The sequence below is a fragment of the Cynocephalus volans genome, chromosome 11 (assembly GCF_027409185.1).
Source record: "Cynocephalus volans isolate mCynVol1 chromosome 11, mCynVol1.pri, whole genome shotgun sequence".
In the NCBI taxonomy this organism is placed as follows: domain Eukaryota; kingdom Metazoa; phylum Chordata; class Mammalia; order Dermoptera; family Cynocephalidae; genus Cynocephalus; species Cynocephalus volans.
In genome coordinates, this window is record NC_084470.1 from 42,116,993 (window position 1) to 42,139,071 (window position 22,079).

The 22,079-nt window shown below is 36.7% G+C and overlaps 1 protein-coding gene across 5 annotated transcripts in view; it reads left to right on the top strand.

Annotated features, from left to right (window-relative positions):
* RBMS3 (RNA binding motif single stranded interacting protein 3) overlaps positions 1 to 22,079 on the top strand; it is a 672,503-nt gene that overhangs the window by 627,095 nt on the left and 23,329 nt on the right. For 3 of the 5 annotated variants that reach the window (XM_063114181.1, XM_063114182.1, XM_063114185.1), the window contains one exon: positions 1,130 to 1,177. The exons of the other annotated variants lie outside the window; for them this stretch is intronic. In XM_063114181.1, the coding sequence (XP_062970251.1) occupies positions 1,130 to 1,177 (48 nt within the window). The remainder of the gene's footprint in view (positions 1 to 1,129; positions 1,178 to 22,079) is intronic. 5 annotated transcript variants of the gene reach the window in all.

Genomic DNA, 22,079 nt, shown 5'->3' on the forward strand with positions numbered 1-22,079 from the left:
TGCCTTGCAACGTTCAAGTTCTAATCTGACTTTTCACATGCCATTGACTCATGGGAGAGTGATTAAAAGTGTCCTTCTGTGGTGAGGAGATGAAAGTGAGAAATTTATGATAGTCCAAAAGTTGACAAATTGGTAAAAAAAATAAATTTGGGGGTTGTAGAAAAAAGGGGCACACAAGAGAATCAATTGAACCATGTTCAGTTTTTAGAATGTGAACAACACCTGGTCCCTTACCCCTCTAAGGGATGTTGGGGAAAGACTTGTATCTTCCATTTATAAAAGGGGGTCCTATGGCCATATGCTGTGTACCACTCCCCTTTTTAAGATCCCTGGAAAAAGGGATTGTATTAAACCAAAGCTGCATCTTTTTCATTTTCAGTAAAAGCAGATATACTTTGTCCCATATAACCCCAAATTTTGGAATGACTGCAATATAGGTTAATTAAGTTTTCTTTATAATTTGCCACCTCCAATGTTAGGACACTTTGGAAAAAAGACAAAAATTGCCTATTCAATAGATTCTGTTCTGTGTATCTCCGCTCCCACAACTACAGCTCATAAAGCTCTGCCTTGAGCTGAAGGCACCCTCAACTGTGCTTCACCAACAACCTCTGGGATCAGAGCCAAACTGAGTGATTAATAGTGAGACTTTGACTTCAAAATGCATTAGCCTCCGGAGAGTATGAGAATGTGCAAATTTTTTCATTTATCTCTTTTAAATGTTAGTTCTTTCTCTTGTTCTGCAGGACTTTGTTTCATGTTGTGCTTTGGGCTCCCTCCAGATGGGCTGCCTTGTAGAACTCTTGTGTCAGCCAGAGAGGGTAAAAAAAATCACATTGATTTTCTGAGGGAGGGACAAAACAGGCCGAGGAAGATGACAATGTTCTGGAGCAAACTGTACTGTTCCAGCAGGTCCTAACAACATGTACAGTGTGAGGGTAATGGGGATCATGGTATCAACTGAAAACTCAAGGTCATAATGCCTTGACTGCTTGAAGGCAGGAAGTGGGCGGGGGTGTCAGGCAATCATGTGGCACCCAGCAGGCTCTTCCAAGTTTTAGAGCAAAGTTTCTATTTTATTTTCTTTTGTACTTCATTGCATTCTTTCTCATGCTCTTTTCATTCAAAGATTCAATCCCAAGACAGGATTATGATACTCCACCAGCTGTTGTGTCAGGTAGGAAAATTCTAATTCCTTTCAAGCTTGATTGGAGGGGAGAGATGGAGATTGCCTGGTTTTCTCCAAAACTCTTTAAAGCAGTGATTCTCAACAGGGGAGGGTATAGGAAATTTGAATTACAGTTTGGCAGGGGGCATATGTAGTTCTGAAAGGTATATCTAATTTCGCAATCCAGTTTTATGTCTAGAAAATAAATATGTGGCTTTTTAAATAAAAAATAAAACCTCAAAGACACTTTGTCTATCAAGGATACACAGAAGATAGAGTCTATGTTCTGTGTGCCAGTGATTCTCAGTGTGAGACAAGGTCACCCGAATTTCTGAAAAGTGGGAGAAGGATTTTATGTTTGGCCAAAGAGGGCATAGCTTAATAAAAATAGTTTGAGAAGCACTGCTTTAGAGACCAGAATTCTTCTGAAATCAGAAAATTATCCCATTTTGCTTGCTCAGCACCTAGCATAGTGTCTGACACATAGTAGGTGCTCAATATAATTATTTGTTGAATGAATCAAAACTTCAAATTTGTTCAAAAAATGATATTTTGGATTCTGAAAGCAAAGCTGCCAATGTTCCATTTGTACAACGAAGTGGTACAGGTTGATTTGAGAATACATTAGTGTCTTGAGGATTTTAATTAGCAATATTTGTTTTATAAAATTTAGTGGTACAGTTTGTAATGGGGTACATGTACATGGAGGAGGTGGGTTTTATTTTGAACTGCACAGATCTTCTTATACTTTCATCTTAATTTTGAATTTTGGTTTCTTGCAAAGAGGAAAATGAACACAATTTTTTATTTTTGTTGTTTTAACTAAATAAAGTACTGGCAGTCTGAAGAGCTTTGAACTCTTTGATACTTTAACATATCAGATGGCAGGGATGTAAAATAGAAACCAAGATGGGCATTGGAAAGATAGAGCAAAAAACAAAGCCCAGAAATAGACTAAAAGAGCCCATGGGGCAGTTGAGTCTAGTGACTGAACAGTGGTTTACAAGCAGAGAACATCTGAAGGGTAATCCTCTTCTCATGTCTTGCTTAGTATGGTTCATTACTGAATACTCATATAGGAACTTCATTTAAGAATGTCCCCATTGAGGAACAATGAGTTAGCTTTCAGCTGTGAAGTCATTTTGGTCCTCTTCAAGATCTCTATAAATTGCCATTAATTAAAATGCCACTCATCTTTCCCCAAACTAGATTGCCTGTCATATCCTAACATGCCTATTTTATTTAGGATATGGGACCCCTGGGAAGGGACTTCACTTAATGTATACAGCCTTTACTTTATTTAACATGTGGCAACTTTGTTTAATAAGAGGCATCTATGCTTGATAATTTACCAATATTAATAATAGTAAAAGACACAAACTGGAATTTCCTTTCAACTAGGTTTCCTAATTTTACCTTCAAAAACATAAGAAAAAAATCAATCAAAACATCTAGATGTCAGCCGTGGGTCAGGCTCTACACAAATCGATTGAGACAGAATATCTGGCTGAAAATCTAGGCTCAGCAGTTCCCATTTGATTTCATAGAGAGAAGCCACTGAAAGTTCTTGAGCAGATAAATGACTTGATAAAAGTAGTGCTTTAAGGAACTTAATCTGGAAGTTTTGTGTGTGCTTGAGGAAGAAGAAATAAGAACCGCATAAACAGAAAGTCCAGATATGATATATTTACAATACAAAAGTTATACTAGATTCCTAGCAGTGGAGTACAAAGGAAGGGACCAATATGAAGTTGATATCAAAAATAACTTTTGAAGGGATTTTACAGTTATTTTCCCCTTATAAAATTTAATTGGTGTTTTGATATATAACACATTTAGAGAGACTTCTTTGGTCTACCTCCGAATAGAAATGGACTTGCCTTTCTAAAATGTTCTCTGTTAATTTGCTGGTGGGACAACTTCAGTGACTTTTGAAAAATTGTTTAACCTTTGCCTAACCCTTGACCATATCAGAAGAGTGAAATAGGCAAGAGTGTTGTTATATCTTTTTCTCAAATCTCCCAGTATGCCAATATTTTACAATTCAAAATAATTCTGTCAGTGTAGGAGGCACCCAAATTGCTATAATTTACTAGAATTCAAGATATCCGTTTGACAATCTACAGAGACATAACCCAACCTAATTTTATGCTACCAATATTTCAAATATTTATTGAACAACTTCTGAGTGCTAGACAGTGCCCTCGAGTGCTTGGGATACAAAGATAATTTAAAAATAAACCCCTGGAGGGCCGAGCCCGTGGTGCACTTGGGAGAGTGAGGCGCTGGGAGCGTGGCGACGCTCCCGCCGCGGGTTCGGATCCTATATAGGAATGGCTGGTGCACTCACTGGCTGAGTGCCGGTCACGAAAAAGACAAATAAATAAATAAATAAATAAACCCCTGGTAAAAAATATCATGGTCCAATTTAATGTTATTATTTGTGATGTTAAATGTATAAAGTATGCAGGAACAAGAATCTAAACCGGAGATTTAAAATCCTCAGGAATAAAGTAAATTCTAAGCTCAACTTGGAAGGATGAATAGGAGTTTACCAGTCAGACAGGAGTGGGAAGGTATATTAGGCAACTGGGACAGGATGTGTAAACTCTTAGAAATAAGAAACAATATGGGGTGATTAGATACAGAAAGTCACTTGGTATTGTTGGGGTAAAATATTACTATGGCATACACTGAAGCTTGTAGTTAGTATAAATCTAATTTGGGGTGAGTAACCTTTTTCCTTTGAGTCATGTCATCTTGCTCTTTTATTTATTTAAATAATATTTATTGGAAGCATACTATATGGTAATCACTGTGCTAGGTGCTGGGTATGCAACTTGCCCCTAAGAACTTAGAGTCTAGTAAGGAAGTTATGTATAAACAGGTTATTACAGCACAGTGCCATAAATGCTTCCATATGAACAGATACCATGTTGTTTAAGTTTGTAAACTTTTCAATGAGACGCCCAAGTTTAGAACCTACTTGTGTCATTTACTAGTTGTGAAAACTTGGAAAAATTACTTAACTTCTCTGTAACTCAGATTACTCATCTGGGGAAATATTAATAATTACCTCATAAGGATGTTGTGAGCATTATGTGAGTTAAGATAGAGAACAAATCCTGGCATAAGCTGAATGCTCAAATATTATTAACAATAACTATAGTAATTATTAGTAGTACAAGGTACTGTGCTGGTACAAAGAAAGAGCAACTAACATATAGTAGGAGAAGTCAGAGAAGAGGTCCCAATAGAAGAAATCTCTAAATGTAGATATAAGGACACTTGGGAATTAGCTAAGTAAAAAATAAGTCAGAGGGGAGAGTTTTAGACCCAAGGGCAACATGTAAAAAAGCTCATGGGAGCAGGGTATGGCCAATTCAGGGAACTACGGGTGGTTAAATAGGGAAAGGATACATATAGAAATATGGGAAGTAGAGAAAATGAGCCTGGAGAATTTAATAAGCTGGAGCAATATTACCAGATATGGTAACTTGAACTCTGTCCTGATGGCGATAGAAAGACATTAAAAAGTTTTAAGTTGGAGAGTGACATGATTACTCTGGTTACAGGAGAAGTATGCACTGGAGAGAGGAAAACTAAAAAAAGGGGAACAGAAGTCAAGAATCCAAGAAAGAAATCGTGGTGGCATGTACTCAAGTTGTGGAAATGAGAGTGGAGAGTTGGAAAACATGACATATTAAGGAGGTATAACACACAGGACTTGGCAACTGATTGAATATCGGGATAGAAGGAGAGAATAATTAAAGGTAGCTCTTAACTTTCTGGCAGTTCAATGGCCTAAGGTGCCATTTGCCAGGATCTGAACCACAGGAGAAAGGATCAATTTGTCAGAAAAAAAGCTGAGTTCAGTGTTCAAAATGTCGAATTTGAGACATCTGTGATGCATCCAGATAGAGATGTTTAATAGATGTTCAGATGTGTGTATCTAAGCTCAGAAGACATCTCTTAGGTCAAAGTGGATTTTGGCATTACCATTATGGAATTAAAAATGTGCTTAGAGTCAAGAGAAGTAGGTAGAACCTTGAAAATAACAACTGGGCAGAACAAGGAGCCTGAAATAAAGATCGAAAAAAGACAACTATAGACATATAAAGAAAACCAAGAATATGAGGTTTCAAAGAAGCCAAAAGCAAAAAAGTATTTCTAAAGAGAGGCCTGTGTAACATGAGCTCTGAAAAGAAGCCATTTCATTTAGTGATCCAGAGGTCACTGATGAATTTGATGGTGCAATTCTAGGGGGAAGGGCAAAGACAGTGAATGTTGTATAAGGAAGTGGATATAGCAAGCACAGGAAACTCAACAAATTTGGCCTTGAAAAGGAGAGAGAAGGTAACAGAAAACAAATGGAGAATGGAACTGACAGATTTATTGATTTAAGACGAAAAATATTTGACCATGATGGGAAGAATCCAGGAGAGAGTTCTAAAGTTTGAAGATGTCAGATAGAACAAGGAAGCCAGACATCTGGGAATGTGGGAGGACAAGAGGAAGGCGTGACGTATGTGCATGCAAGTTTATAAATGAAAGATTAGGTAGTCAAAGTATTTCCCACGTGATAATTACTATTTGTTTTTATGTAAAGTATTAAGTGACATCTTCTTCTGAGAGTGAGTGGGAGATGTCATGGTAAGGGATTAGGAAAAACAGAGATTTGGAAAACTGTGGAGCGAGAGGGCCAACTATCAGCAATATATAGGAAGTTGAAGGGGTAGTACTGGGGGTTCATTTGGAGCTGTAGACTAGATGTTTGTGATAGTAATTTATGAGGATGTTACATTTTCTACAGTAATGATCAGTAGCCAAGAAGCCAGACAGGTGAATTAACTGAGGATTAAGGATTTACTGAGTGAAGTGAGAAAAAGAGTGATGTGCATTGACGGTATTGGCAAAAAAAGTAATGGAGTGGCAAACTGTGGTTTCAAGGAAGAACAGGAAGAAAAGAGAAGCCAGTGGGGAAAGGAAGATGAGAAGGAAGCAGAAGATAGAGAGACCAGGGTTCTCAATGAGACGTACAAAGTGGTCAGAAGTGGAATACTTGGAGTTAAGATTTTGTATTATGAACTATTTCTTAGCAAAGTATGGGTCATGGGAGCAGGTGGCCAAGATGGACTTGAGGTGAAGGTGACAGAAGTTAAGGAAGTCAAGCAACATGAACGAAAGAAGCTGCTATTTGAGTGGGGTATTTTTGCATATCTGGGTTTCATTTTGTTTGTTTTTTGCCATTAATAAGCTATGTATGGTTTAAGGAATATTTTGTTTAGGAAGACCCTGAGTGAATGTATTTTTAAAAAACGTATTCAACAGTGAATACATTTCTTAAAAAAATAATAATTTGGGAAGAAAGAGCTAAGGCAAGTGTGGTGATACCCAAAAGAAAGTGACTGAACTTTGGGAAACAGAGGAGTCTGATTTATTTCACTCTCTTGACTCCATCCTGCTCTCCCTTACCCAATTCATTTCAAGGACAGAAGACAGAAAGCTGGAACTACTCTCTACAGTTTTATGTAAAATCAAGAATTTGTTCTCTTTTTAGTGTTTCTTTTTCATAACAATTATAACTCCAAAGAAGATCTTCCTATTTTAAGCAAATTTTAGTGAAAAATATGTAAGTGAAGAGTAAAATATAATTTTTCATACATGGTTGGGCTTTCAGAAAATTTATAGTCAAATTTTTATCTCAGTTGCCTTTAATTTAATTTCCTTGGAGGGCATCAGCATGAAATCAAGCAAAAGACTGCTATCAACAGAAAACAAAAATATACTCAAAATTCATCCTCTTTTCTAAAAAGCTTAGATAGAGTTCAGAATTTGAACCTGGGATTGAAAATAATGAAAAATGAAAAACAGGCCCCCAAAATTCATTGAAAAGAACCCATAGAACTTCTGAAACATATATTCATTCTCTGCCATATCCTTTACTCACCAGCTAAACTAAGTTGAAATAGTCAATGTTTTCAGTACAACTTCACAATGAGGTTTCACAGAAAAAAGCATCCATAAATCACAATATACTAGTTGGATATTAAGTCTTTAAGAGTCAAGTTTCTAGGGCTGATCCTGTGGCTCACTCGGGAGAGTGCGGCGCTGGGAGCGCCGAGACCGCAGGTTCCGATCCTATATCGGGATGGCTGGTGCACTCACTGGCTGAGTGCGGTGTGGGTGACACCAAAAAAAAGAGTCAGATTTCTAGCCACGGAGTCACAGTTTAAGAATAAAGTTCCTCATAGGGGCACTTGCCCCAATTAAGAAAATATTCCCTGTTAAAAATAGTATGCAGTTTTTTCACATTGTTTTTGCTAGTTAGTAGTATAAGTTTACATTGAAAAGCCTCATCAGTTTGGAATTGGTGATGTTCAACCGAAGATTTGTTTGAAGCCTCTTTATGCTGCCTCTTCTTGGGAGAGAATTACTTTATAAACGTATCCCATATTATGGTGGTACGGGGTAGTATTTAAGCTACTTCAAAGAGTAAAACCATTTTTCAAGCTCTAAGCAACGTTTGTTTTCATGGATACCATGAGCTAATTACAAATGATTTCCATCTTTTAATTAAAAATTAAGACCATGAGTACCTCCAATTAGCAACAATTAGCCATTAAATTGTATTTACTGTAAAAGACCTGACACAGAGTTATAAATGTTCCCCCAAGCCCCACTTGAAAATCAGTTTCATTTCTTTGCTCACATACTGTGTATTTACTTTGATTACAAAACTTTAAATGTACTAATTAATTGATATTTCATTTTTAATAAGTTCTAATAAGGGAGACTTTGTTCTACTTATTATTCATTCATTCAACTAATATTTATGCAGTTCCTACAGCCTACAAGAAATCAGGGCTAGGTGGTATAAAATAGTAGATGCAGTCTTTGCCCAAGAGCAACGAAGAATCTAACAACAGAGGACAGCATTATAAAGAACTATCATATAACACAGCATGTGACAGATATCATAAGAGTAATCTGCAGAGTGGGACTTTGTACATGATATTTATACAAATGTTTGACAAATAGGCATGTGCATGCTGAGTTACTATGTTCCTGCTGATACATTTTCATTGTTCAGTAAATTATAAAAATGTAGTCTTAAAGACTTTTCCTATGGGACCACAATTTTTATTGATCCATTCAAGTAGCTTATCCTAAAGAGACCTTAAGCAAATAGACTGTTCTGATATATAAACATTGATGTTATTCAAACCAGTTTTTTTTCAGTGGTGGGATAGGAGGGTACACAATCCTGTATGCCTTATCTTCTAATCCAGCAAGCTTTTTCTGTAAAGATCCAGATACTGTTGTAAATATTTTAGGCTTTGCAGGCCATACGGTCTATGTCACAACTACTCACCTTTGGCACTGCAACATGAAAGCAGCCACAAACTGTATGCAAATGAATAAGTGCGTATGTTCCATTAAAGCTTAATTTACAAAAATAGGCAGCAAGCTGGATTTGGTCTGCAGGCTGTAGTTTGTCCACCCTTGCTCTAATCAGTTTATTTTTATAAATATTCCAAATTAACACTATCGCTGATATTCTTTATAATACACATAAAGTGTCTTTTTAAAATCAGCATTGTTGTGCCATTTTTTGGGGGGTTTTTTTTGTTTTTTTTGGATGGCTAGTCAGTTCAGGGGATCTGAACCCTTGACCTTGGTGTTATCAGCACCGTGCTCTCCCAAGTGAGCTAACCAGCCAACTCATTTTTATATTTCATGAAAGTCAGATGAAATGTCAGTAAGTCAGAGGTGGCAGATATTGAGATGGAGGTTGAGAGAATTTAAATAGCGTAACTGATCATAGTATTAATGTATTCAACCCTTTAAGTATATTTTTATTTTTCACATTCTTGTCATGTATTGGTCTTCTAGGACTTATTTGTATGTACCAGTAACAGGGGATCATCAGCCAGAAAAATGAAATATATATTCTGTTTAGTATCCTCTTGGCAGCCTTCAGAATTCTGTACTTTTAGAAATTAGAGAAAAGATGAAAATATATCATCCCAAAGGATTTATAGTAAAAGCACATTTTTCAGTTTTGCCGTGCCTTCTGGGGTTTTGTTGTGGCTGTTGTTGATTAGTGTCTACTTAAGTTACTCTTGATCCACCAGTATTAGCTATTCTGTTTCCCCCTGGGTAACTGCTTCTCAGGGTACTGTATTCTGCTTTGTGCTCTGAAGGTGGAGGAAAGCTTTTCTGGTCTTGTCCAACGACCAAATACTGCAAAAGGCTAGCCTGGGATGGCTGGAGATACAACTGCCCTTTGTGGCAAGGTCGGAGCAAAATGCCACTTGGTGATGCAGCACACACACCAGGTGGAAAGGCGGCATCCCCAAATGCTGTCTCTTTGCGGTAGGATCCAGTGAGCATTGGCAACCAACCCAGAGCATGCCACAGCAGCAGCACACAGTGTCGTTTAGTACCTCAGTTGTCTACAAAAGCACAGAGCCTGAATAATAGGCAGAAAGGAAGAGAGCACTTCCAAGACAGTAGCTTTGAAAGCATGCTAATTACATGTGCACAAATCAGTACATCTGGTACTGAAAGCACATGATTCCCTTTTTAATCAACAGCACAGAGTGGGTACTTGAGGCTCCTGTCGGAGAATACAACCATGAATTGAGTGTGATTCAGCACTTGCCAGTGGAATGCTCAAGACAGCCAATACTGGAGAGGTACTGCCTGTCAGACATGTTAACGTGTCTCTAGGCGCTATGTTAAATTGGTTTATCAGAAAGCTAAATACTTGAACCGTATGATTGTTATGTTCCTATTGAAATGCTCTCTCTCAGTTAAAATGTAATGTTTTAACCTTTTCTTTCTTAGAGGAGTGATATATTCCCAAACACATAAGTAATGTTACTAGCTTTTTTGAGATGCCACAGTGGACATAATTGTTCATTATTTTACCCAATGTCCCTTATATAGAGAAGCAAATGATGAATTGTTCCTTGAGTTCAGTGCTGTGGCAAGTATCTCTCTCCAGATGAATGAATATACTTCTTTTGAACTGTCAATGTGGAATACACAACTTAATCTATTTCCCTTTTGGCCTTGGTCATCAGGACAGTTGCAGTTAAATGGGGTTTCTTGCAAATGTTCCTGCTAGCAAGTTTGCTAAATTGCTCTCAACTGTTTGCTGATTTGCTGGTGTTTTTAGTTGAGTTTTTTAATATGGTGCTTAATTTTGTAAGCCCTTCATAAATTCAGCCTGGGAGTACAGGGGCTCTAATTCCTGTAGTAAAAAATAAACAAAGAAATGCTAACAGGTTAGGGGAAGTTCGAGTACTAAAACTCCCAGTGGAAAAGACAAAATGAAAGATGATTTTGCTTATGTCTTGATCTTATATAAAGTTCTCATCTAGTTTTATTTATTCCCACACATGCAGCTCTGAATAGGAAAAAAGTATGGTCTAAAAAATAGAAATGGCTTTTAGAGTCAAGAGGGTATATGTAATTCCTGGTCTGTTATTTAATAATTATTCAACAGTGAGAGTTATTCAAATTTTCCGAAGCTTACTTTTCCTCTCCTTAAGAATAGATAATAATGCATTATCACCTCTTTTGCATACACAACAATAATAATTGAGATGACATATCTCAAGTACCTAATAAGTGCCCAGCTCATAATATATGTTAAATAATTGAGGCTTTCTTTCTGCTTCCTTTCTTTGCATTCAGGGAAATGTGTTAGGACTTCTTGAAGTATCGCTAACCTCACATTTGCTGTGATAGATTGACTGAATCAAAGTAGTATTTTAAAGTAGTTTCCAAACCCAGCATCTGAAACTAGAAAAAATATTAAGGGAGTTTATTATATTCATCCTATTAGCTGAACTATTTTGATATTATAAGCTGAATTAATATAATAAATAAATTATAAATATTTTATAACATGAAAAATAACATTAATAAAATACAATAAAAAAAATGACAAAATTAACATAATTATGATTTTCAGTCCTGAAACATGAACACGAAAAGAATTTAGAAATGCATGAAATTCTTATTATGTGTGTTTTCAACTTCTGTTTTTCTAGACTTTTTGAAATGTTGTTTTGCAACTTAGATAATTCACTAAAATTTTAATAGCAGTCTTTGAATACCTACAATTTTGAGGGAGATATTTATGTACCAAGAAAACATGACTGTATTAATATTAAGATGAAAATAGAGATGATGATGATAATTGTGATGATTATACTGGTCATAGAGTAGCAGTGGTGACCTCTAAAATTTTTTGTATTTCCATTCAACACATCTCAACGTTATGGTATAATGTGAAATTAAAAGAAATGTATTTCCCTATATGGCATGAGATTTTTGAGTGATTCTGTAGTCTAAAGTCATCACTAAGTTTTGTGTGAATTCATCATCCACTTACTGGAAGGTCAGCATCTCCACAACCAATTGCTAATGCTGCTTTCAATATTTTTCATATTGAAATTACGTGTCAAATGATACATTCTGTTCCGTGCATGCAGCACTTGGCCTTGGAACAACCTAAAATCTTCCCAGTTTATTCAATGTGAGACTTCCAGTCCCTGTGTTTTATGGAACTGATAAAACATATTTGAAATTGGGACCATATATAACACACTTTTAATTACATATTCAGTCTAACTTCCACAAGTTTTATATATGTATGTATATAACCTATTACATACATATGTATGAAACCTACTATTATATACATTTTTTTTCACTTTTCTGCTTAAAACAAGATCTCTGCTTGTTGGACATAATTTGTATCCCCAAGCTGTATATCACAAAATATTGATACCTTCCAAAATCAAGCTGATATCATTTCAATGCCCATTTACTATCCAAGATATTGCTTATTCTTCCTTCATTTCTACGACTAAGTTTTATTCATTTTGATAATGTGGAATATATCAGTAGCTATATTATTTCTTATCAGGCCAGTCTTTCTTTTTCACTTGTCGGAACCATGCACTTCATTGCATTCATGGGTTCCCCTTTGATTAGTTATTGATTGAAAAGCCATCAGCTAACTGACCTTGGTGTTATGTATCAAAACTATAATCACTTCACATCAAATTTCCTTAAAAATGGAAATCAAAAAGTTGGAAAGATTTTAAACCAATGGTACCCTTTTGATTTACATGAAATGGACATATTTCAGTTGGCAGCAAAACCATGTTGGTTTCAGAAAGATGGGTTGCTGACTCCATAAAGGCATACATTAATTACTTTAGGTGCCTCTCCTGAGTCCAGCAGTATGCTTAAGAGGCTCAGATCTGGGAAAGTACAGGACTCCAGATTTAGGAAATGTGAATTTCGTTTGTAATTGAGTAGTTTCTTTAGCAAATCAAGTATGCAGAGTTGGTAAAAATTACTGAAATTTTTAAGCTACTTGCTCTGGAAGGTTAAGGCTTACTATCCACAGAAGACCAAAGACCAACTGTAGTCAGAGTTTCTAGCTTGCTGACATAAGAGAAAATGTACATGCGGTAAACCACCGTGTTATCTCAGAAGAGGAAGTTTGTAGGGGCTTATCATAGGACTTGAGCTTGTGCAGTGTGACTTTGGGAAAGGTTTAAGGAAGTGACAATTTATTTTGCATTGGATGCTATCAGGAAGTGAAGGGCAATTGAATGACTAGGTGTCTTAGCAAGTGTTCTCTAGTAGGTGGGAGGAACAAAGTAGGACTAGAGTTGTCACTGGCAAAGATGCAGTAGTCACTGATGTTAGACGTAAAGGGGAGATATTTAGTTGTTTTTAGGTTTGGAGAATGTCCTTGTCTCTTTTATCCACCACAGTTATCAAGTGGCCTTATCTGATCATTGTTAATAATCTTTGAAAATTGTTTAATTGGGCATAGTATGACCCTGCAAATAGCTACCAGCTAATTAAAGGTTATTTGAAAAATTTCCATAAATTCTTTCCTTATCTCAAGGGCAATTATAACATCAACTGACAAAAAAAATAACAAGACATCAAATGGCCTTGATAAAATATAAATACAAACATGAGATAGGCCAAAGTGGCGTGTTATTCATCACATGTATTGAGTGTATGTGGAAGGTACTGGGAATGAATTTGCATACACAAAGAACACCCTGAAGCATTGTACTTAGTGTTTTAGGTGGATTGATTTGTAACATTTGTTGTCACAATCATTCTATAAGGAGATTCTGTTTCCACTACAAATTTGTTCTTAATAAGCTCAGCTGAACCCTCACTCCTACGAGGGTACTTCAGAAAGTTCCAGGAAAAATAGAAATAAAAGGTAAAACACATCTTTCCATGAACTTTTTGAAGTACCCTTGTATTTATGCTCCGTCAGGTGTTTTAAACTTTTTGACGTTCTCAAGTTCCAAACATGAGTCCTACCATGTATGCTCAGAAGATGACTGTCTCCTGCTTTATGAGAAGATGGATAGATACCACATTTGATCTGATCTTCAGGTGCTTCCTCTCCACTTCAGTGTCTGTTTCTTCAATCTTCCTCTCTTCCTCCTCTTTTTGTCAATGTTAACCGTTACTTCTATGTTCTAGATTTCATCTGTCTTAACCTGTTTGTATGGTCTTATAGCATCGATCACCCTCTATCCCACATACATCTTCTTCAGTATAGGAGTATACTTATTCATTGGTGATGTCTTTCTGCTTAATGAAATGTATAGATCCTTTCTACATCAAGTTTCTCAGCGTGATGATCTTATGACACTGCTTTTCTTCATTCCCTTCCTCAGTGATGTCATCTGCTTCCTCACCTTTAATTATCATACGGATGACCTCTGTTGGGAAAATAGAATAGTTTAATCAGGCCCCCTCTCCTCGGGGCAGGTTGGGGGTGGTGCAGCACTCTTTGTGGGCAGGCTGTGTGTGGGTGGAGTTAGTGCACCTGCGCGGCACCCTCACCTTGGCTGGAGTTTACTGCCTTGGTCAGATGCAGCTCTGCACAGCCATGCTTTCCAACCTATGGCTTCCAGGGACTTGTTTGCCCGTTACCTAGCGCATAGACCTGCGTGTAATGGGTCTGGGGACCCAGCCTGGCATCTGAGGGGTCTGGGGACCCAGCCTGGTGTGTGAAGTGTTTGTGACCCAGTCCGGAATGGGCTTGAGGGGTCTGTGAACTCCATACCCAGCCCTAGCTCAACAATTGGCCCAGTCGGCAGGATTACGGGCAGGTAAAGGAGCCTGACAACTGGCGTAGTCGTGTAGCTTTACAACCTCCAAATGTATATGGCTAATCCTATCCTCTGTTTTGATTTTCATACAGGTATTTCCAACTACATCCTAGATAACCCCATCCACTCCCACAACCCTTAGCTGACCCATATGAAGTAGTTCAAACTTCATACTCACAATTTCAGTCTCATAATCATTCTTCCCAATCTGATTTCTTCTTCAGTCTTCTGTAGGGTTCAAACAAACCTTTGTAAGTGCAATTTCTCTAAGTCAATACTTTGAAAATTAAGTGCAGCTATGAATTTAGGATGGTTATGGTCTTTAGCAGTGGCTTGGAGTATAGCTCTTCTTTTTAGATGAGAATCATATGATTTAACATTCAACTGAACTTGGAGTAGGATAGAAAATCTTTTATAAATTGGTGAGTCATTTTTTCTTCCAGCCGAATGTGCTTAAAACCTCAGAGACATTTTGACACATACTATCCCACTTGCAATCTTCCTTTTTCATGTAGGTTCTACTTAAATTTATTTTGAATCTCTTCTACCCATTCCCTTCTATTCCCTGGTGCAGGCTGTGTCCTTCTTACCTTTTAATTTTATTATTGCAATGTTTTTCTGGTGTCAATACCTGGCCCTTCCCTTTCTTATTCATCCTTCACACAAATGCCTGAATAAATTTTGAGATTAACATTTTTAAAAAAACTTTATCTGTAAGGATATGGACTTAACATAACAATTATCTTAGTAGATACATTTTCCGACCATCTGATTACTGCCAGAAAGTAAGATACAGATCAGTTTTCTAAATCTAAAGTCATCTTTTCTAATAGCAACCCTTGAACTCGCAACCAGTATATACCAGAAATGTTACACTACTCAAAGCTGTGGTTAGCTTACCGAGATTGTTCAACAGGGAGGTGGGTATTACGACTACGTCATACTGAAGAACATCAAGATGGTTGCCCATTGGTCTCTCTGTGAGTGCACACCTAATTTTTTTCTGAGAATATTGTCCATCCTGCAACCAACCTCCAAATGAAAAGGTGTATGTGTTGGAGGGAATCAGTGGGTTCTCTTAAATTCTTTTTAGCTTCTTCCATTGGAGACTATCCAATGCCAATTTCAGCTAATGGTTAAAACATATGGGCTTATATGTAACCAGCAACAAAGAAAGCTGCGTTCCAAGTACTTGCCAAAAGTATAACAATTCCAAAATCGCTGCCACTCATACCTTTCAGAAACTTGGCTGTGAAAGAAAATACTTTTTGGAGAAATATTTGGATATTCTGCAGTATATTCATTCTTCTTGGATATTCTAAATTATATCCCTGGATTAAGCTGAGAAAGCTGTTTTACCTGGATGACTGCATCCCACTGGACCCCTGAAAAATAGCTTTTCATGAAGTGTGCCTTGGCACACTGCCGTTCACTTACGTTTGAAGGACACTATAATAAATAGCTCCTGGAAACTTGCTTTGCTTACTTTAAGGCTGTTGTTTATTAGGCTACAGTGTCTGTTCCTTTCAGATTCATGGGAGAAACAGCACTCTTTCCTCCATATTGGGAATCACTCTTCTATGCACCTGGTTTATTTTTTTACCTAATGGACATGGTGACTTGAATAATGTATTGCTAAGTAACTCTGATGAATTTTTAATAGTATGTATTTTATTAGCCTGCTTGCTGACTTCATCTTACTTTTCTTTTGCCTCATTTTTCTCACTTATTTGACATTACAATATTTTAGACAACTTTGGAAGCTGCCTTAAATTCTTTTGGGAAGCAAGACGGGCTATAATCAAATGAATTTTGGAAATGGAGATTCCTAGTGTATTATTTTCCCAGTCCAGAGCCGTAATGCAAAGGCTATAACAGTTAAGAAGGACTCATCAGCCTCATGTTCAAAGTCTGCCATGGTGTAATCCTCAAGCTACTTTCCCAGCTGTTTTTCTTCCTGTCTCCCTGTATGACTCTGTTATTTCACCGGTCACAGTTATTTGTAGGATGTGTTTGTCTGTGGGCACTTTCTTGCTTGCCTTTGCTCAGACTGACTTTCTACTTGGAATTTCCTCTCTGCCATACCTGTAGTCTCTGCTGGTCAAATCTTACCCATCTCTAATGGTCTATCTCTTCCATGAATCTCTTTCTGATTTTCACAGCCAGATGTGGTGTCACTTTATTTTGAAAACTCTCAAAGTCCTCTGTTAGCACCTGTTCTGCTCCATCTGACATAGTAGATATTTATACATAGTTCATCATCTTCCCTCCACCCTTTCTTTAGACTGTAGGTCCCTGGAGGTTTGGAGGTAAAGGACTCTGCTATTCCTTTTTTCCTTTGTGGTGCTAAGGCTCAAACTTTTTATAAAAATAAAAGTCTTTGAGTAAAGATTTGCCTCAGTTAAAGACTTCAATGTTGACTTCTCCAAAGGACAAAATGTGGAGGCAATACTAGGCTAGTCAGATGCCTGAATTTTCTCTCACAGGCCTAAAATTTAGGATTTTTTTCCCCAGAAAGTTGCTCTAGGTAACCATCATTCCTTAACAGGACTTGCATGACATTCATCTAACTAGTCTTGCAGATTCAGGCCTTATCCCACCTCAATCCATTCTCTCTACAATTCCAGAGCCATCAAAACAGTGATCTGCTTCAGATCCTTCCACAGCCTTAAAGACGAAATTCTCCATCCTTAGGCCATGCTACAAGGCCCTTCATGATCCTGGTGCCTACTTCCTCAGACTCACCTCTTACTATTTCTGTGCTTCTTGTTCCCAGTGTGGGCCAACCCTCCAGGGTCTTTCTGTAAGTGGGAATATAATAAATATAAACAATCCCTCTGTCTAGAATACTTTTTCTTCTACCCTTTAACTTGCTAACACTGTCTGATTTTTTTTCATTATCTTTTTAATGTAATTATGCTTTTATTAAAATTTTTTAAGTAAAAATCTTAATAGTAAAATATGGTCTTGCTCTAAACACTGTCTTGTTTCACAGCAATTGCCCCAGATGCTTTTTTTGTTGGAAACCTCCCTCCTCCTTCCATTTTGTCTTAAAGTTGCCATTTTCTCTATTCCTTTAGGTTTCTGGAAGTACCTTCATTATAACATTTATCACTCTGAATCACCATCTTCAGATTAATTATCTTTCTTTCCCTCTAGAGCCAAGACTACAAACTCCTTTAGAGCAGGGACTACTCCTATTTATCTTATATCTCCATTAATTAGTAGCATCTGGCCTATGGTAGCTGTTTAATAAATATTTATTGATTGAATAAATGATCCCTCTATGTGAGAATGCTGATTTGCTAGACACACCTTACATATAATCCTAAACTTCAACTCAAAGGATTAAAATAGCACAAGAGAAACAGACTTGGAATTCCCGAGAAGTTTAGAAATTTAAATGAACAACTAAATGCAGAGAGCTTTCTGAATGGGATAGAAAAACCTCACAAACAAGAAAATGGAAGAAATAGTAAAAGGATTTGAGAAAGTAGAATTATTGGGAAATGATTCTTACATAAAATAATTTAAAATATTGGTGGAAACCTACAATGTGTCTGTTAGAAATATGACTGCCCTTCAGTAATGGTGCTTACCTGAAATGTTTCATTTTGTTAGTTATTTTCCCTAAATAGCCATCTTGTTTATTTATCTTACTAACATCATTATATTTGATTCCGCAGTGTCACCTTCTGAAAATACTTTTATCCTCTTTTTATTGCCTGGGTTCCTCACATGCCCACCATTTCAAACACACTGTGGTCTAAATTATTTAGCACCTTTACCTCTGGTCTAGTCTTCAATAACCCGTGTCATGGTTTTTACAGATTCTCTGGAAGATACACATCCAGGGGCCCTGCCATCATTTGTATGGTAATCAGGATAAGTAATAGCCTTTAGCTCTTTTTCATTAATTAAATGGAAAAGCACCACACTCAAACGGTTAGTGATACACTTATATTGAGAGCTTACTGAAGACAGGCAGTCAGCCAACGGACATAGGGCTAATTTTCCTTAAATAGGATTTTCATCCATGATCAAACAAGGCACTCTTTCATCGAGCAGGAAAATTTACGCTCTCTTCTCTCTCTTTCTTATTTGTTTCGTCCTAATTTATCCTGAAAGTCCATGAGGAGTTTAATGTTTTCTAAATGACATTGAAAATTCTTAAAGATTAACAGTATTCAAAGGGATAAAATATCAATTAGTCTTTTGAAAGCCTTTCTTTTTGATTGTTTCTGTCTAAGGATTTTAGTTTCTTGAATTTCTTACTCTCAAAGAGATGTTTTTCCCCTTGATTTTTCTCATTACAAAACTGGATATAAATGTAAAGTAAGCAGTCATTCCATTTTTTGTTTTTTTCATTTTTTAAAATTCTTTTAGCATTCATGCAGATAAAACTCCCCTGTTTTCATTCTTTTAGGAAAGTATGTTTGGTTGATGCTCTTGAACTTGGTTAGGTCAGGCAAGATTTGAGTGGTTTTTTTTTTTTAATATCCTAAACTCAATTGAATTATTTTGCTCTTAGCTTATAGTTTATAAGGCATGTGTTGGCTTTAAAATTCACTCTATCGACATTTGTACTTATTACCCAAGCCATTTAGACTTCAAATCCATTTGAGGAATTAATCCCTATGTTGCTAAAGTGTATACATGTATACTGGGCTCAGTTCCTAAAATACCTTTTCTTGGGAATCTTACCAACAGTGGAATGCCACTACTCAGCTAAAGCAGAGCACATCAGCTTCACAGACCTTTTTCTAAAATTACTAATTTGGGTGTTAAGAAAATGAATATTAAAGCAAGTAATACAACCAAGCATTCTTGTTAAATAAAGCATGGAAGTGCAGTTTTTGTGTTCATTTCTGCGTGCGTCCCCTTCATCATCTCCTCTTCACCATAGTTTACCAGACAGAATGAGAAGACGGTGAGAATTTGACAGCTCAACAACAGTACTTCATTCCATTGTAATACCTGACAGGCAGCATGCAGTAAGAGAGTAAACAGAATTTTGAAGAAGATAAGCATTTAAATCCCAGCTATTCCCAGTACTCTTTGTATGGCCTCTCTGGAGGTGCCTTCTCATCTGTAAATGAAGATAGTGATAATAACCAACAGACATACACTGTGAGAAATAGATGAGATACCAGAATAGTCATACAGATACTCAGTCTTCCTCAGTTCCCAGGATTCCAAGTTTCTGGCTTAACTTTTTCACTTCTCTAAGCTATTGTTTCTCAAGACGTGGTCTTAATCTAACAGCATTAGCACCTTCTGGGAGCTTGTTAGAAATACAGATGCTCAAGCCCCACTTCAGATATACTGAGCCCAAAGCTAGGGCTGTTCCCAGCTATCTCATTAATAAATAGCTCTCCAGGTGATTCTGATGCACTCAAGTTTGAGAGCCACTACCCTAAGCCAGTTAGCCAATCACAGGCATTAGTGTGAATGGGGAAAAGATAAAATAAAATAATGGGAGAGAATTAAACTGATGATAGGATAAAGGTAGAATGTCAATTTTCCTCTATTATTGAAACTCTTCCCTTCCTTCCAGAATTCTATTACATTTTGTTTTTTTCCTTTATGATTTCTTCCTTTCCAATGACTATTTTTTTGAAGACCAACAGATTTGACTTAGTTTGGAAATAAGTATATTGGGTCCTTTGGGGAGAAATAGATTAATCCCTATTTGAATTTATGCAAGATAAAATGATATATTTAGAAACTCCTAGAAAAATGAAATTAAATGAATCAGCACACTGGCATAGTGTGTGTATCCACTATGGAATTGTTAGTTACCAAGAGATAACTTTTAGAATTACAAAGGCCTGAAACCAGAATGAGAGCTCAGTCTCATCTCTTAGTCTGGAGAGGAGGGAACCTCAATTGTTTACAAATATTACTGCAGTAATGTGAGGGCATGAAGTCCTTCTAGTCCTTTTACATGCTGACTTTTAGGGAGCTCTTACTAATGTGATTAGTTAAAGGTCTATTTTTAAAGTGGGCCAAGACTCATGTGATATATATTTGTATGATAACACCATGTCAACAAGCCTCTGCCTCCCTAAGCAATTAGGATAGTAACTAAATGGCCCTTTTTATTTTCCACTGGTGTCAGTGCCAGCTAAGAGGATTACATTGTACTTGGACATTAAGGCTCTTTTTGTAACTAGCAGCATCTAATCCTGATTATTCACTGTTTGTACTTATAAAATATATAAAACTAGAAATAAATCTCTCAACTGAGTCCCCAATTTCACAGCCAAGTTGACATTCATTGTCTGCAGATTTACTGTGACTCATTGCTAATGAGGACATTGTAGTTTTTGTTCTATTTTTTCTCAGTGCCTGTAGAATGAATCCTGTGTAGAATCAGGAAGAAATTTTATTGTGCATATATTTACTTATCTCCTGTGCCCTTCACAATTACTTTCAGTTCCTCTGGGGATTTTTTTTTTTTTTTTTCCTATTTTATTTTTCTGTTCCCAATGCAAGATAAAATCCCATGGAAGAATGATTGGAATTCAGAGTACTCAACACAAATTTATCACTTAAACTTAATTGTTCTTTTGGTCATATAGATTTTCTTAGAGAACATATTTAAGTATCATTTCCCAAATTTTCCCTAGGGTAGTAGATGTAAAAGTTTGTAACATATTAGAATCATCAGAGGAGCGTTAAATATCCCAAAGCCCCAGCCACACTCTAGGCCAACTAAATCAGGATATTTGTGGGCATCAGTAGTTTAAGTCTTCTGAAGTGATTCCAACGTAAAGTCAAGTTTAAAAACCAAGGTCCTAGAGAAGGCTCCTTGGTCTTATGAGATATCAATGTTATACTTTTAAAAAAGTTTTTAAGGTTTACATACATTTGAAAAACATAGCAAACTGTATTTGTACTTAAAAACACAAAGAATCACAATAAACATTTATGCTTTAAAGAATGCAGAGGAGAAAACTAGTGGATGTAAAGAATGAAGGAAGAAAAGATAAAAATGAAGTCTTACCCTCAAGAAAAACTAAAAACCTGCTTAGCCTGGTTTATCCCATCATCTTTTGAATTAGTTTACACAATAATGCCTTTGTATATGGAACACCTGTAAAAAAAAAATATCCCTTGGAACACTCCTTCCATGGAAACTATAATTTGGAAGATACTGATTAAAAGGAATCCACAGCCACGTCTTTTCTTTAAATGCTTACTACAGACCTGGTTGTGTCTAGATTTTACTGCACTCTCATGTAGCATTTGATATTTAAAATAACTTGTGGAGTTTAGTGTTAGGCATTCAGAAATTATGCAAAGTCTATAACAGAAATAGGGCATTTGGGTCACAAGCACCATATGAAATTGTTTGGGAAAGTCAGTCTCTAAAAATTAACAGAAGATTTAGATGAATGGTATGTAGAGCAAGCCACTCTGAGTAACACTGGAAAGTCACGGGAAATCCAACTGGGTGAGAAAGTGGAGTGGGTTGATAGCAGAAATATAGTGGCAGGGTATGCTAGGTCTAGTATTCAGTAGCATGTACAGGGTCAGCACCAACAAAAAGATTAGTTTGGGATTATTCAATATGCCCTTTCTATTGCACTTGTTCTGCATCTCATGTTCTCTTCTCCTAGGATTTTCTAAAAACTTTGTCTCAGAACTTTATACTAGTTCTGGTCTTATAGTTTCTTCTTTTCCTTTGAAAACAAACCTGCACCTGTTTCTCAGAATTCTCC